We start from the raw sequence: 15,854 nt of genomic DNA on the forward strand, positions 1-15,854 counted from the left end.
GACAAGGAGCTAAGCGGGGGGACTGGGAAAGGCAAAAAGGACTAGGATTGGAATCGGGGGGGCGGAATAACTGGGACTGGGAGTTATGGTGGGACACTGGAACAGGGACTGTGAGTCTGGAGGGCGAGGCTGGGACTGGCAAGGCAAGAAGACTGGGACAAGCCTGAGCAGCCTGAGGAGGGGCAAGCGGGACTGGCTAGGTATGGAGAATGGGACTGGGAGCCGGGTGGGGAACAGACAATACCAGGATAGGGACAGATGGGACGCGACAGGGCAGAAAGGGTCAAGCTTGGGGAATTGGACAGCTGAGTGTTGGTCCTGCTTTGAGCAGAACCAGTGTTGGCCCTGCTTTGAGCAGGGGGTTGGACTAGATGACCTGAAGTCTCTTCCAACCCTGATCTTCTACAATTCTGTGAGTCTTTGTCCGCTAGAACACACTGCCCTTGAGAGCCTGGGATGGAGCGCAAGACTCCTGACCTCTCAGCAGACCTGACCTCTTCTGCTGTCAGCAAGTATCTGTGAAACCTTCTGGCAAAGGTCTCGTCCCCCTCTCGTGCTGGTCCCCACAGAGGATGATCACCTGCTACTGCTGTCTGTTTCTTTGTTAGCTCAAGTGGCAGAGGCTTATGTGGGTGTCCGCATAATGCCACAGGACAGAATTTGTTTTTTTTTTCAGTGTGTGTTTTTAAAAAGCTAGGAGATGATGCTCAAAAAAAAAAACTGTTGAAAGGGCGCGATTGAGGTTGCAAAGTCAAACGCTCAAAAGTTGGGAAACGTCAGAACTAAGGTTTCCTATATATATATATATATATATATATATATATATATAATATAGACTGTGTCTCTTCCCTAAGTGCACCCATGCGCATGCAAGGCAGTGACGTAGGTTAATATATCGTGATCTGCATGAGTTCCTACTGCACGATGCATTGGATTGAGGGTGACTCGGCAAGAAGCTGTTCAGAAGCTTATACACGCTGCCTGATACTGGACGTAGGGTCCCCGATTGCAGGTGTGGGCACTGAAGTCGGAGAACTGAGACCAAGAGGGCTGGCTGGACCAGTCTGTCTGATCAGAATAACTCATTCTGCGGCTTGTTCTGACTCTCCTTTGCTTTCTCTCCTGCAGCGACAGTACTGTGAAAGCAAACAAAAGCCCTTCACCTCCACCCGACGGGTCCCCCATCACCAGCCCCGAGATCAAGACCGTCAACCATGAGCTGGAACCGTCCTCATTGGAAACACCCGGGGCTGGCATCCCTAAGTCACCGTCTCAGGTAGTGTCCTCCCGATGTTAACCTAGCCCCAGCAATGACATCACTGTTGCCAAAGGCTCAGTGGGCCACACAAGACAGGTCTCTGGCTGCTATTGAGCATATGAGATGGTGTCTGCTCTCCATCTTGTGGAATGGCCTGGATCCCTGTGTGGCAGGTGCTGCCTGTCTGATAAGATCAGTTGCTCCCTGTCCATTGCTCTATTGCCGGGAGAATGCTAATCAAGCCCTGAAATTCCTTTTGAATGCTGTTAACATGTGTACTCCATAGGAAACGAAATAATACCCCTCTACCAGGGTGGTGTCTGACCATTCAGAGAGGGTAAAGGTCAGAGTTGAGCTATGAAGTTTGTTCTCTACCCTACACCTAATTAACCTGTGGAACTCATTGCCACAGGATATCATTGAAGCCAATAGTTGAGCACTATCCAAAAAAGGATCAGACACTGACATGGGTAAGGAGAACATCCACAATTACATCAAACAGGGTGAACAATAAGGGCAATAAATCCTCGTGCTTCAAGGAGTAGGCCAACTGCTGACTACTGGAGGCCAGGAAGAGGCTTGTCCCTTGTGGGGACTCTAATACTTTCCACTGCAGCGTTTGATGCCGGCCACTGTTGGGAGACAACGTGCTGGACAGGCTGAGCCACTGAGCCATTTTGGCAATGCTGATCTCCAAATACTCTGAAAAGCAGGGCTTAGTCTGCACCTTGTGGTCCCTGCACCATAATTGCTGCACACATTTAATTTAAGCTAATTTTTTTTGCTCGTTGGTCTTTTTCCTCACATGTGAAACCCCAAGTGGTATTTTTTAAAATATGGTGTCGGTTGCCACTTGCAATATCACCATAGCTGGATTCTCAGCTGACGGGCTTCATAATTTTTATTCTCTGCTTTAAAGAAAATTAAATCTGTTGCAGCTCTCTACCATCTTCACATAAGAGGGAGTGAAAGGAGTGGGTGGATGGGAAATGCAGAATAAACTTAGCTGGCCAAATTCAGGTGTGGCATAAGTCTATGGACTTCAGTAGGTGACTTCAGTAGATTATCTTTCCAATGGAAGAATCCTGGTTCTCAGTGGTTCTGGCCTAATAGCATCCTAACCGGAGGAAAAAATCACTCTTCAGCCGAGATGGCTACAGATCAAAGCTTTCCTGAAGTCCAGGTGAGGTGGAGTCATGCATCTGGGTCAGGGCAGGGAGATGTTCACAGCCTCATGAAAGTCCTTTCATGGTCGGTCTTAGCCCTTTGAGGTACGTAGGTACCTGGCAGCGTTTTCTAAAGCCCTGTTAGAAAAAACTCATCTTTTCCCTCCAACCTTCCTCAACGGCTGTTGGTCTTGGTTCTATTTTCTCTTCCATTGCAGGGACCTGTCTGCTCTTCCTCCTGGGCCATCACCTTGCATCTCCTTGTGCAATTGTTGGCCAGCGATATAACCCCAGACCCTGAAAATCCTCCCTGTGCTGCAGGGATGGAATGTGCCGTGTCTTGTCCGTTTGAGTTTTTAGACTGGAACAGTGTATTACTTGGTGGCATTCACCTTGCAGGAGAGGTGGAGAGCATAGCTGGAGCAATAACAGAATGGGGAAAAAAAAAACTTTGACAGCAGCTAACTCCAGGGCTGTGGGTGGTGAATGTTTAATTCCCTGGAGCAGCAATGGTGTGCATGTAAAGGGGAAGGACACCACATCGCCTACTCAATCTCTAGCCATCAACATCCAGAGAGAGGACCAGGCTTGCCGCTCCACAGCCATTGGATTGCAGTGTCCATTTAAATGAGTGGCTCAATGCCTGTTGGCGCGTTGGAGGGGTAAGGCCATGGGATCTCTGCCGACAGCTTCAAGGAGAAGATGAGGTCTGGCTGGGCTTGGGGGCAGCATGGCGCCAAGAGGGCACAAGCCTTGCCCGTTGTCTTGGTGATACGCTCACCTTGTCCAGTGATGGCAGCACGAGTGATCTGGGAGGCTCTTGGGGAAGGGCTAGTTCGCTCCCCAGCACCGTGGCAGGATGGAATTCCTCCAGCCTGAGTAACACTGTCCCCGTCCCTCCCTCCAACACCTTTCCCCACATGCTACTCAACCTTCTGCTCAGACTGAACTCCCATTGCTCCGACCGAGTTACAGGCCTGGGTCTGAACTTCCGCCTGGCTCTCGTCGACTGTCCCAGAACTCTGGATCGGAAACCGGAGCAGGGGCTGTGTGTGGGATGTGGGAATGAACATGGAGCCAAATGTTCCGGCTCCCTCCCGTTCTGCGAAGTACTTCAGAATAACCCACCTCCATTCTCCCTGCAGCGCCCCCTGCTCCCTATTCAGCTCTGCCCTGGCCAGCTAGGGAGCATCGTCCCCTCCCACCCTCCTCCTGCAATGGAGCCTTGTCTGCCTCCATCATCTCTGAAGTGTGTCTGCAGTTTGGAGAGGTCCTGAGTTGCTGAGTGGAGAGCAGGTGTGGCCCTCTCTCTGCAGGGCTCTCTCAGCCCATCCTCTGCCTCGTTCCTCTGAGACAAGCTTTCCCCTCCCTCCTCTTCCCTTTAAATAGCACGTTCTCCTCGATCTTGCAATGCCCTGGGTGCTCCCCTGGCAGGCTGGCTAACTGCAGCAGCAGGGGGATGGATTGGTCGCTGTTAAGCAAGCAGAATACAGTCGAACCCCATTTAACCGAGCCTCTAGTACCTGGCTCTCGGTATTAACCGAACCCACAGCCACCCGGAGCTGGCAGCGGGAGCCCCAGCTGACGTGGGGCTGACAACAGATGCCTTGCTGCCCATTCTCCGGTTTTTCCAGCTTTTTGGTTATCTGATCTGGCCCCGGTTCCAACTGGATCAGGTAATCGGGGTTCTGCTGTACAGTGTATTTAAGCGGCCTGGCAGTAACAGCCGCTGGAACAGGCCAAGGTGGGCCTTAATGCGGCTGATGCTGCCATTTGCTGGCAGCTGTTTTTTGGTGCATGCCTAGTTCACCTGGCTGCTGCCGTGAGGAGTGCAGATACGGGCGGTGTGCCGTCAGCGTGACCTTCTGGGTCGGTGCATCAAGCACAAGAGAGGGAGCTGGATCCAGACGTGTGGAAGACAGCGAGGGGGTTTCCAAACAACTGAAGGGAGGAATGACACCGGGCAGACTTGGATAGGCCACATGGCCTCCTCCTTATTCCCAGCTCTTAGTGTGTGGGTGGAAAAACCCAGAGCACTTAGCCACATGAGTTAAAGCACAAAAGCTGCTCCCTCAGTTATCAGTGTTTAATATGAAGCTTTGTATGGGATGTACGTGGGTGATGGCAAGTCACGGGGTAAATGACTCAGTCTGGGGTGATAAGCCCTGAGTGGACAGCATCAGGGATGTGAAATACCCTGGCTACGTCCTCCCCCCACCCCAGGGTACACTGATGCTAGCAGCCAGCGTGGTGTGTGGAAAGCAACAGAGGGGCATATTGAACGGACAGGAAAGGAGGCAAAAGGAGAGACCATTGGCATCACTGGGTGCTAGGCACTTAGAGGATCCGTGCCTAGCAGAAAGATCCTGTTGGGTTGTCACTATTTCAGCTCTCGAGCTGTTTCCTACCATCTCTCTCTTCAGAAAAGCTGCCTCTGTCTAGCCTCCTAATGAAGTGACGGCCAGCATGTCTCCACACGCGTTAATGGGTCTGTGAGGGTGATCCTGGACGTCGGAACCAGTGGGCCTCATGAAACCACAAGGGCAGGAATTGGGCTCTCAGCTACGTTGCTGTCAATCTGGAGCGACGCCACTGAAGTCAATGGAGCTACCATGGACTTACGCTGCTACAGGCGAACACGGCCCAAGCTTAGTAGATGGGGTTGGGGGTGTAACTTCCTTTCTGGGCAGCGGAGTCCTTCCGGATGGTCTTGTTCAAAATGAACAATGTCTGGTTTTACCAGAATAGGGGATACAAGCTCCAGTCTGGGCTGGAACCAGAAGGCTGGCCTGGAGGGTATTCCATTTCCTTCAGTGTATAACCACCATGTCCAGGGAGCATTCTTTCCATTCAGAATCGAGACACCGTGACAGGGCTCTGTACAGATGCGGTGCAGTGTGCGGTGGGCTACATAAACGCTGTGGAAGGATTAGTCATTGCACTACTGTCATTGCCCACAGAGCCACCCCCATGAGCGATTAGGAGGATGGGTGCATTGGAGAGGGGCAAACTTCCAAAGAGTCGGTGTTTGGTTCTGGATTAGTACCCAGAGCCTCTTGTGACAGCAAACTTTGGCTTCACTCTTAGGAGAACAGTCTTTCCCATGAGACTTGTGGTACCTTCTGCATCTGGCTGGGCTCAGGATACTGCGGGAGAGGCTGTTCCTGTGGCATTTTGGCACTTCTGCTTCCACACAGCTGAGATCTGGAAGTGAAAGTGCCACTTCCATTTTTGCTTACAGTCTACCCAGGGGCCTGCAGCCAGCTGTAGTTCAGAAGATGTGTTTATGGAATCTTACAGGCACGTTGGCCAGGGCAGATTAGCCTTTGGCTAGCATTTTCTGTGGCTAGCCAAATAAATGTCTGGTAGGACACGCATTCATGCATCCGAGGGGGGGGGGGGGGGCAGTGCAGCCTCGTGGAGTGAACACAAGCCCAAGAGCCAGGATCTGCATGTTCTAATCCCAGATCTCACACTGATAGGCAGTCTGTCCTTTGTCAAGTCACATGCTCTCTGCTTCAGTTTTCCCTGGCTGCAAATGGGGATAATAATGACCGCCCTCCTTAGGTAGGATGAGAAGATTAATGTTCATAAAGCTTTTTGACATAGAAAGTGTTATGGGGTGCTAAGCAATATTACAGTTCTGGAAATCTTCACCACACTGTACAGTAGACTGTTTTTCCCCAGTCCATCAGCATCGTCTCAGCAGGTTCAGTTTGAGCTCGGATATCTGGGGGCAAAGGAAATTCAAACAGTGCCTGAACTGGTTTGCCATTCCCTATAGTATGTTCCCACAGCATCCAAAGAGTGCGCATGCCGCACTGAATCAAAGGCTCCCACTGTGAAGTGAGGGAGGATGTCAGATATGGACAGAGGCATGGCCTGACCCCACTGCCTGCCCCTGGATTTATGCCCCCATGACTCTTGTGACTTCAGTGGTGTCTGTCACTAGCGTTACACGCCTGTGAAGCCGAGACTCGACAGGCTCCGGGCGAGCTCATTCTCACATGTTTCAGTGACCCCAGATCTGAGTCTTGGTGGTGTCACTCTCACGAGGAGCCCCATCTGGTCTCGCTTATGCTGCAGTTGATGCTCTGAAACCAGTGGAAGGGAGATCAGGATCCAGCCCACTGGGTGTCCACGTGTGAATAAGTCCAATCTGCTTTGGCTTCTAACGCCCCTAGGCCCACACCAAACAGGTAGGTAGCGGGAGCAGTGGCCAGCACACTGACGTCTCTGTGGAAATGTGTGCTGAGTAACCTGTCTGTCACCCCGGTGGTCCTCTGGAAGGTTGCACGTGCTCTAATTACATATGCATGTCCGAGTGATGCATATTAATTGTGTTACGCTTCTCCCCCACAGAGGGAGACCCGCCCGCGGCTGAAGTGTAACTAATGATGCCAAGCCTTCTCTGGAGGCGTGTGATGGTTTCCCCTCCCCTCTTTCCATGTTGATTTATTTGACCCCTCCTTGTGTCTGTGGTTCTATTTTGGCTAACCTGGTTCCTGTCTCTGGTTTTTTTGGGTGTCGTCGTGTGCTCGCTCGCTTGCATGCAGTTGCGGAAAGGCCCTCCGGTGCCGCCACCTCCAAAGCACACCCCCTCCAAGGAGATCAAGCACGAGAACATCATCAGTCTGTTTGACAATTTTGTCCCCGAGATAAGCGTGACCACCCCCTCGCAGGTTAGCCGCTCTGCCCTGCCTTATTTCTGTCTGCTCCCAGCCCCGGGCGCTGTCCCCTGCTTAGAGGTGTCACGCCACGAAACCTGGTCAGGAGGCAGGGCCAGAGGGGCCGGCTGCCGCTGCATGGCCGGGGGCTGAGATTGCCAATCGGATACTGCGGAAGCCGGGGCTGTGTGACGGCTGTTCTCGTGGCCTGTGTAGAATGAAGAGGGAGGACTCTGGGGGGCGCCTAGTGAAGGGGTCACAAAGCTATCGCTCACTTGTGTCCACCGTGCAGGCGAAGAGCGGCCGGGCCTAGACATGCTTCCCAACAGGCCTGGGTGAGGCACTCATTGCTCTGCTGCTGTACGCTCCCAGGGCCTGATAATCAGAGGCTAGGACAGGTCCAGCTGAAGGTAGATATGGGCGCTTGGCGCCTCTGAAAATTAGGCTCCTTTGGCTTTGAAATGCCACTTCTCGTATGGAAAGGGAGTGTCTCAGGAACACGGTGGAGTGGGCAAGAAATCACCTACAAGACGGGGCGGAGGATCAAGGACTTCAGTCTCTAGAGACCTCTGCTGGCACCTTTCACTGCTTTCAGCTCTCTATAATAGCATTATCTCTGAGTGGCGCTGGCCTGAGGCTGGTGGCTCTTAATCAGTGCTCAGTCTCTGCAGTTAAAGTCCTGAAGATCAAACGCAATTTCAAAGGGAAAATGTTCCTCTCCTTCTCTTTAACGTGGTTTGCAGCTGGAGAAGGGGTCTGGGGAAATGGGCAGGCTATTCAGTATTAGATCCCTGGGTACTACTCTCTGGGCTGATGGGAGCCTGACCAGTTTTCTGGCTTAATTATGAGACTCGCGCTGCCTTTTATGTTCAGTTTTTTTTAATTCATCCCTGAAAGACCCAGGTGACACCTCTAACACTGCTGTTCTGTAACTGTCGTCCTCGCTTTTCCTTCTGTAACTCAAATTCAGTGGCCTGTGGCTTTCCAGCTTCCACCCAACTGTGGAGAAACAAGACACGCAGGGTTGGGAGAAAGAAAGCTAGGCCTCAAGTTACAGTGGGATATCACGGAGGCTGGTTGAAATCAGAGTGGAGGGGTGATGTGGACAGCAATAGTGTTCAAGTACTCAGCATCAAACAGGCAGTGGGAGGGGTTACCATTAAAGGGGGTCCGTGTTCATTCTGACCAAAGGACCCCCAATGACCAAAATCCCACCCTTCAAAACAAAATCTTTCCTCCTTTGCTAAAGCTCTCAAATTAGGGTTGCCAATTTTGGTTGGATGTATTCCTGGAGATTTAATCACGTGACATAATCTTTAATTAAAGATTAATCTTGAATTCTTGGAGACTCCTGGCCAATCCTGGAGGGTGGGCAACCCTATCTCAAAGCCTTTCAGGCTCCCAACCCTGTCACTGCTACTATATTCTTTCAGCAACATTTAGCTGACAGCTGCCTGGCGGTGGACGCTTGCCTTTGTTTTTAGTGAGGACATTTTTGCTTGAAAACTTGGCTGTGCCAGGCTCATGCCATCACAGACAGAGGCCTCTCCTTTTGGGGGGAGGGGAGAGATGTCCTTCAGTGCAAGTTCCTGTATTGATACTGATGTCCAACATAATATTAAACCAACGTAGGGAAGCAGACTATAAAAGTCTATGGGCTAAATTGTCCCCCAACAAAGGGGCAGATTCCAGACTTGGTTACTCCAAGGTAAATCTGGAGTGACTCCATTGAATTAATTGGATTTGCACCCATGTGACTGAACTCAGAATCTGGCCCAAAATAGTTGGCATTGCGTGATTTTTGGCATTTCCCATGGTTTGTTGCTCCTGCAGTGTTCTTCATGTAGCATGACACCTTGTCATCTCCACCAGACCGAGCACCATGGGGTCAATGAAGGCAGTATGGTGTCTGCTGTCCCTCTGAACATACTGGCCTTTGTCAGTGTACTCAGCCCCTTGATTGATTATTGGAATGTCAATTTCTGCAGGGGCTTCTGTAAGCTGGAAACCATAGTGAATGGCTGGGATCTTAAAGAAAATATTAAGCTTTCTAGCTTTCAAAGCAAACTGCCAGCAGGACATGAGAAGGTTCTAATAAAGTCCATTGACCTGCCTGGGAAGGAGACTGTCTAGAAGCCATTCGGGATTGCTCTGGTTTGGGGGATCTGTGCATTGGAGTGAAATCCTGGCCCCATTAAAATCAATGGGAGTTTTGCCATTGACTTTAGTGGGGACAGGATTTCCCCCATTAACTCCACTTGGGGTGAAAGGCAGCAGTGACCAGGGCATGACAGGATCCAACACTGGACCTTTCCCCAATTTCGATACATTTTACAAATATTATGCAGGGTCCATTAGTCTTTGTTTAACTTTAAGTATTAAAGGTTTGCAGGCAGAGAGATGGGCCCAGACTAAAACCTCTGGGCATCCTAAATTCATGGGCTCCTGACTCACCCCAAGGCAAAAGGCCCGATACCCAGATCCATATTTTGTGGCCTGAGCCCACCTCAGCTGGATGCTTTCCCCCAGTGTCCTTGTCGGATACTGCTGGCATCACAGCTGGGGTAAGGTTCTGCTTTGGCTTAGTCAGGGCATCCAGCTTCAGCAACCAAGCTGAGGGAAAATCACGGGGGAGATGATCTGATCTTAACAGAGCCTTGTAAGTGCGCACAGCACTTTCCAAACACTTAGTAAAGATGAGGTCCCTTCTCGAGGAAGCTTAAACTAATTTGCATGCACTATGCAAGGTAATGGGTATGGCGCATGAAAGTGCGAGGACCCTGTTTGTGGGGAGATCCCCAAAGAGGTGGGTTTTAAGAGGGTATTTGCAGGAAGAGCGGAGAGAGTGCTTAGTTCCGAGGGAGCAGGAGGCTGTTCCTGGGAAGGGTAGCGGCATGAAAGAAGGAGACAAAGGGAGCAGTTGGGAAGGAGTATCTGGAGGACCGTAAGGAACAAGTGTGTAATCATGCAGAGCTTTGGAGGTCAACAGCTGCAGCATCTCTGCACTGTCCCCAATACAGAACTCTCCTCTGCTCCAGTTACATTCATATCTGGACAATCTAACAAGCGTTCTGTGTATGTTTACATCACAGGAGAAAGCCACGGGCCACTGCTCAATTCTTTCTCCTTCTGCATGCCTGGGTAGCTTGTCGCATGTCTGCGTAACCGATCACTGTCTGTTACATTGTTCGTATAATGTGTGAACACCTGCATTTATCCAGGGATTCCAGCACACGGCAGTTCAGTGCGCACGACCCAGGATGGGACCTGCTGTGTCATCCAAAAAGACGTGATCTCTGAGGGAGGACTCTTGTTTCTAGAACACACACCACTGGGCCACCCAGTGTCCATGAATGTTCGGTGTATTCCCCAGGGCCATTTCAATGTGCACTTGTGCCCCTTATAAGATAGTTATTGGGGGTGCATTAGGCAAAGGGCAGGAAGCCTAATCCATGGTACATATAACGCTTGAACAGCAGGTAAGATTCCAGCCTAGCCAGAGCCTTTGATCTCTGAATACTAAGTAAAGCATGGGAGGTGGAACCTCTGTGAAGACATTGCTCTACTAGAGAATTATCTAGGAACTATTATAGAATTATCCAGTGGGATATAGAGGCTGGGTGCTGGTTAGTGTTAACACTTTGGGTTGGGGACCTGGGTGGCTGCTGGCCACACTCCTTCGTGTGAGTGCTAATGGGTGCACCAGAAGCCCATAAGACTGGGAGAGCGATAAAGAGAAGTGGAACTGGGAGTAAACTGTGTTGCGGTGGAAAGTAACAAGGGTGTGGATCTCATGTATGGCACTTTCTGTTAACTGTAGTGGTGGTGCTGCAAAATGCTAAACTTTGTGGTCCTCTTCAGCCTGGATGGGCCAATGAATTAATGTCCTAACTTGATACTGAAGCTTGTCGTTGGGTAATTTGGTGTGTTTAGTAAGTACTAGGAGCGTTTTTACTCTTGGACTTTGCTGGAGTTGGGGCGGAACAACAGAAAACAACCGTGGGTGGAACTGGAAATATAGTTGAAATTATAGGGCCAGCGAGCTTGGGGAAAATCCTTTGAAAGCACAAAGCTTATAGAGCAGAATTCTTTCTTCTCAAAGGAAGAGCAATTCAGAAAGGAGATGTCTCATAATGGCCCTGCAGGAATCTAAAAATGAATGGCATTAGCTCAGGACTGAATGTTAATGACCAGTTCCCCTTATGTGACGGTTACCACATGGGCTGCATTAAAGGCAGTTCATGAATGCCCCGATAGTGCCATCTGCTTGTGTATTAGAGATAACGGAACTCACTCTGCTGGCTCGGAAGGTAGCAGTGACATCTCTTGAATCTGGGTGTGTCTTGGAAAATACAAAGCACGTTAGTCCTGGTGTGTGTGTTTGAGGACTGGAGAGCCCCAGTGTGGACAGCATTGGAGCTTGCACTGACAGGTGTGGAATTCGATGGCCCTCAGGAACCATGGGGTAGATGTGAACTCTCACCTATGACACATGTGACTGTGATGGTGTTTGGAGTCTGAAGAGGGGTAACAGATCAGTAACTTTAGGGATTAGACTTGTGTCTCCATTGGAGGTACCTTCCAGGGTCACGTGCCTTTCCCTCCCAAGCTCCTGAGCAGCTGGTGTAGATATGACGGGTGAGCTGAATGCAGGTAGGCTGCACAGGGAAACTAATCCTGAGCTGGAAGCACCTTGTGGCTGTTGCTGATGCAGAAAAGCTGCAAAGGACAGTTGGGAATAGATGAGAAACCTTTCCAAGCTAACCAGTGCAATGGCATTTCGGCCATATCAGACCACGCTGTCTTAGCCACAGAGCAATCCAGACAAGTAGGAAAACGGATGAGGTTTGAGTTCTTGGTTTGCATGCGTTCCTTGGTGCGCTGCACATGCTCACTGGCATCATGCAATCTGGGGCACGAGCACAGGCATGGAGGCATCTGTTGTTATGCCCACCATGTGCCCTCTGCATCTGCCCCCTGAGTCCTGGATATCAACTGCCATGTACAGTCTATCTCTGGTATCTGTCTAATGCTCACACTGCTTTTCTTCCTTACTGCTGCCAAGTTTGATGCCCCTGGGCCCTTCCAGGAGGGAGCCAGCCTGTTGGATCTGGATTTTGATCCCATTAAACTAGATGCCAGCCCTGTGGGGAAGACACCCACACCTGCCACTCAGGTTTGTTACTTATCCCCATTCCCTCTTCCATGAGTACATGAACCGTTACCGACTGTGGAGTCAGCCTGTGCCTTCAGTGCATATTTCCATATTGACCGAGCTCTCAAGGGGTGTGCACATGCCCCTGCAGATCTGTGAGCTGTCTCGGACGCTCGTGAGCGTGCGCCTGGCTTTTCACATGCAGCGATCTGATCTGCCCAGAGAATGTGGATGTTTGCGGGACACCCAGTGTGCCCGGCTCTGAGGATTTGGCCTGGGAAACTCAGTCAATGTGCATCACAAGGTTAGCATGGACCATGTCCCACATGGATTTAGTGTCGCCTTGAGTGTATTGCTGGGAAACCCAACCATAGTGCTGGGCTCCTCCCAGCAAATGACTCGGTTTGGTTAGCGGCGGGAGCAGAGTGATTTTTAAGAATCAAAGAGTGAACAATCTGCGGTTACGTTAGACAGGATGAAACTTTGGAAGGGATATTAAAGCTCCTGCCTCTGGACAGGAGCCAGCTTCTAACTATGTGGAGTTAAGAAGCACTTCCTCCATGAGCTTGTTATTGCATAATTGACTGTCACAGAGGTTTTACCTTCCTGAGACCCTCGGGTGCAGACCACTGTCTGAGACAGGATACTGGATTGGGGGGACTTCTGGTGTGATCCCCTCTGGCATTGTCTGTGTTTCTGGTGAACATTTGGCTCCCAATTAAAAGACGGGCTTAGTGATGCTGCATAGAGGGAATTAACTGGCAAATACAGATTTGTTTCTAAAGAGGAGATCTTTTGAATATATACAAACTCTCCTGTATTTAATGCAAGATCAGCTCTGCTTCAGATCCCTACTGAATTGGGCAGAGTCTTTGAAACCGTTCCTGGGTTCCAGGTAGAGGACAATATCTGAACTTCCATTCCAGATGTGAAAGAAAAGAGCAGCATTTCCTGATCCTGGTCTGCTTTTTTCTACTATGAACTGAAACCTGCACACTTATGAGTAACTAACAGGTGTGGGATATTTGCAGTGTTCTAATACTGTGATAATGTTAATTAGGGCTGGTCTAAACAGATTTTTTGTGCCATTATAACCTTGTTGTGTGTGGTGGTTTTTTTTTTTAGCCACTAATAGTCTACACTAGGAGTGCTTTGCTGAAGTAGGAATACTGATAAAGCGCTCCTAGCGTGGACACAACTGCATTGGCGAAACTGTACTTTTACCAATATATCTTATTCCACCACGCCCCAAAAAACCAAGCAATACCAGTAAAAGTGCACTTTTGCTGGTATAATTGTATCTACAGTTGGGGTTTCTGCCAGCATAGCTTCGTCAGTCAGGGATCACACCTAGCTGAAGTCTGTTGTGTAGAAATAGTCCTAGAGCAGATACCTTTTACTGGTACAGCTTTTTCCCTTCCGTATGCAAATAGACTAACAAGTTTAATTAACATGTGCTTATACCAGGATAAAGTAAACAAGTGTCATGAAAATGGTACAACTTTTGTGTGTAGACCGGGCCTTAAAGACAAGCAGCCAATGTCAGGATTATGGGAGGGATTTTCAAAAGCGCTCAGCGCTGGCCTATCTTTGCTGCTACCGACGCTGCTGGGAGCTGATCCTTGGCATCAGCAGGGGGCCCGAACACAAAGCAGAGTTCTGAACCGCGCCCCCCCTCTCTCCCCCCATCACTGCAGTCGTGGAAATGAGCATGACCAGCCCAATGCTTCCGAAGGTTTTAAAGGGAGAAAACCATATGCCACTAGCCCTTGAATTTTCCCAGTGGCGAGATGGTGACCAGTGGCACTGTCGGCCATTGATGTTTGAGGGCTGTGTGACCTAGAGTACGTCTACACTGCAAATTAGGGTGTAACTGTATGGCAAGCAGGTGTATTGTTAAGAAAAATGTAGAGGCAAGTGCAGTGGAATGTGTACATCTGCCTTACTCTGACCAATATTTGTATTGCTTCCGTTGGCGGAAATAATCAAGTATAAACCTGTTTTTGTTCTTGTTGCTCTTTGACATGCTTAGTCTTTACCTTGGGATTTATGGGAGGTAAGAATTTTATACAGCTTCCATTTTGGTAAACTCTTACGGTCTCCCTTGGCATGTGTCGGCACAGTCTTCTTCCTCCTGCCTCTCCCTCCCTGCCATGCCAGAATTGCTCCCTGTGCCTCGAACCTGCTTTTGCCTTCTGTTCTGTGGATCGGCCTAAAAACGCAGCCCTGCGTTCTGGCACTCCCAGCAGAATGTGCCATTAGCAATCCTGTCTTTCCCTTGGTGTTTTGCATTGCAGTCAGCATCGCCTGAAGCTAACCCCACCACAGCCGCAGTGTCGTGTTTGCTCCTTTCCTCTCCAGGCTTCCAAACCTCTCTGTCCTGTCTCTCTTTCATTGTGCAACCTGCATGCCTCTCAACTGCCCCTGAATTTACCTCCTTCCTGTATGCAAATGTGGGGTGTCTGGCGGGCTTTGCTGCTCGTGGTCGATCACTGTTAGCAGAAATGCCGAATCGAGAAACGCTGCCTCTTCGTTTCTGCTCAAGAAATGAATCGGTCTTCCTTTGTGTTAAAGGGCCAGACCCTCCGCTGGTGTAAAATTAAAGGAAGGAAGATGGTTGACACCAGGTGACAATCTGGCCCAAGCTTCCTATATGGCATTGAGCAGTCTCCACGATGCATGCCCTGGGCATGTTGAGAAGGATGCTTCCCCTATGTGTTTTTATTGGCTGTCGATGTTGATCTTTGCTTCCCCTCTTTGTGAACTGTCTGTGTTTAAAAAAAGAAAAAAAAAAAGTCTGTCTCTTCACAGGGAAAGGCTTCAGGCCTTAAAAGTGGACAGCCCTGGTTGCGGATGTCTGCTTACTTCATGGCAGTGCAGCCAGTCCCTTTGAGAAGTGTTTGCTCTCATGCCCCCATCATGGTCTGGCATGAGTCCGCTGAGTGTTCCTTCCTCAGATGAACGAGTGCCTGTTACTCTCTGAAGCCGTGGTTTCTTTGCTATCTTTGGGGATCAGAGTGAAGAACCGATGTATATTTTTTCCCTTTTGTGTCCTCCCAGACAGTGGCAGGGGGGTGTCTCCAATCATTAGGCTCAGGTGGAGTTGGAAACCCTGCTTCTCCTCTGTTTATACACAAGGAAATATATTGGCCCACCTGTGTTCTTGCTATTAAATGGAGCATAACTGGGGAGAAGCAGTTTGAATAAAGTGAGGATTGGCCCAAACTGTGGCCCCCGAACTCCTAATCTGCTTTGAGTTTGGAAAAGCTTTAGCTTTGAAATAAAATGTTTTTTTCACTGTTGCTACCTTTGGTCTTCTGCTTCCTGTTGGAAGCAGGAAGGGCTGAAACACCACGAAAAAGACATTATTCCTGGCCTGGCTGGGAGTAGGAAGTTATTAGTGTCCTAGTAACACCTGGGAACCCCAATCAGGGATCAGAACCTTATTGTGCCAGGCACTGTACATACAAGTAACAATGAGCAGTGTCCCTTGAATCAGAGTTCCCAGTCTCTGCAATGTACCCGCTATCTCCTATTTCCATGAGATTTCAGATTCAAGAGATCTCCGTTCCTGTCTTTGGAACAAGCACCTGGAACCAGATCCTCAA

General features: G+C 49.8%; 1 protein-coding gene across 13 annotated transcripts in view; it reads left to right on the forward strand.

Moving 5' to 3' along the window:
- The window catches only part of BIN1 (bridging integrator 1), a 154,528-nt gene that overhangs the window by 111,582 nt on the left and 27,092 nt on the right, over positions 1–15,854 (forward strand). For 7 of the 13 annotated variants that reach the window (XM_048869186.2, XM_048869182.2, XM_048869183.2 and 4 more), the window contains 4 exons: positions 1,129–1,276; positions 6,981–7,106; positions 12,157–12,267; positions 14,279–14,302. In XM_048869186.2, coding sequence (XP_048725143.1) covers positions 1,129–1,276; positions 6,981–7,106; positions 12,157–12,267; positions 14,279–14,302 — 409 coding nt within the window. The remainder of the gene's footprint in view (positions 1–1,128; positions 1,277–6,980; positions 7,107–12,156; positions 12,268–14,278; positions 14,303–15,854) is intronic. The other 6 variants (XM_048869188.2, XM_048869180.2, XM_048869184.2 and 3 more) reach the window with 3 other exon arrangements.

Source organism: Caretta caretta, chromosome 11, assembly GCF_965140235.1.
Source record: "Caretta caretta isolate rCarCar2 chromosome 11, rCarCar1.hap1, whole genome shotgun sequence".
Classification (NCBI taxonomy): Eukaryota; Metazoa; Chordata; order Testudines; family Cheloniidae; genus Caretta; species Caretta caretta.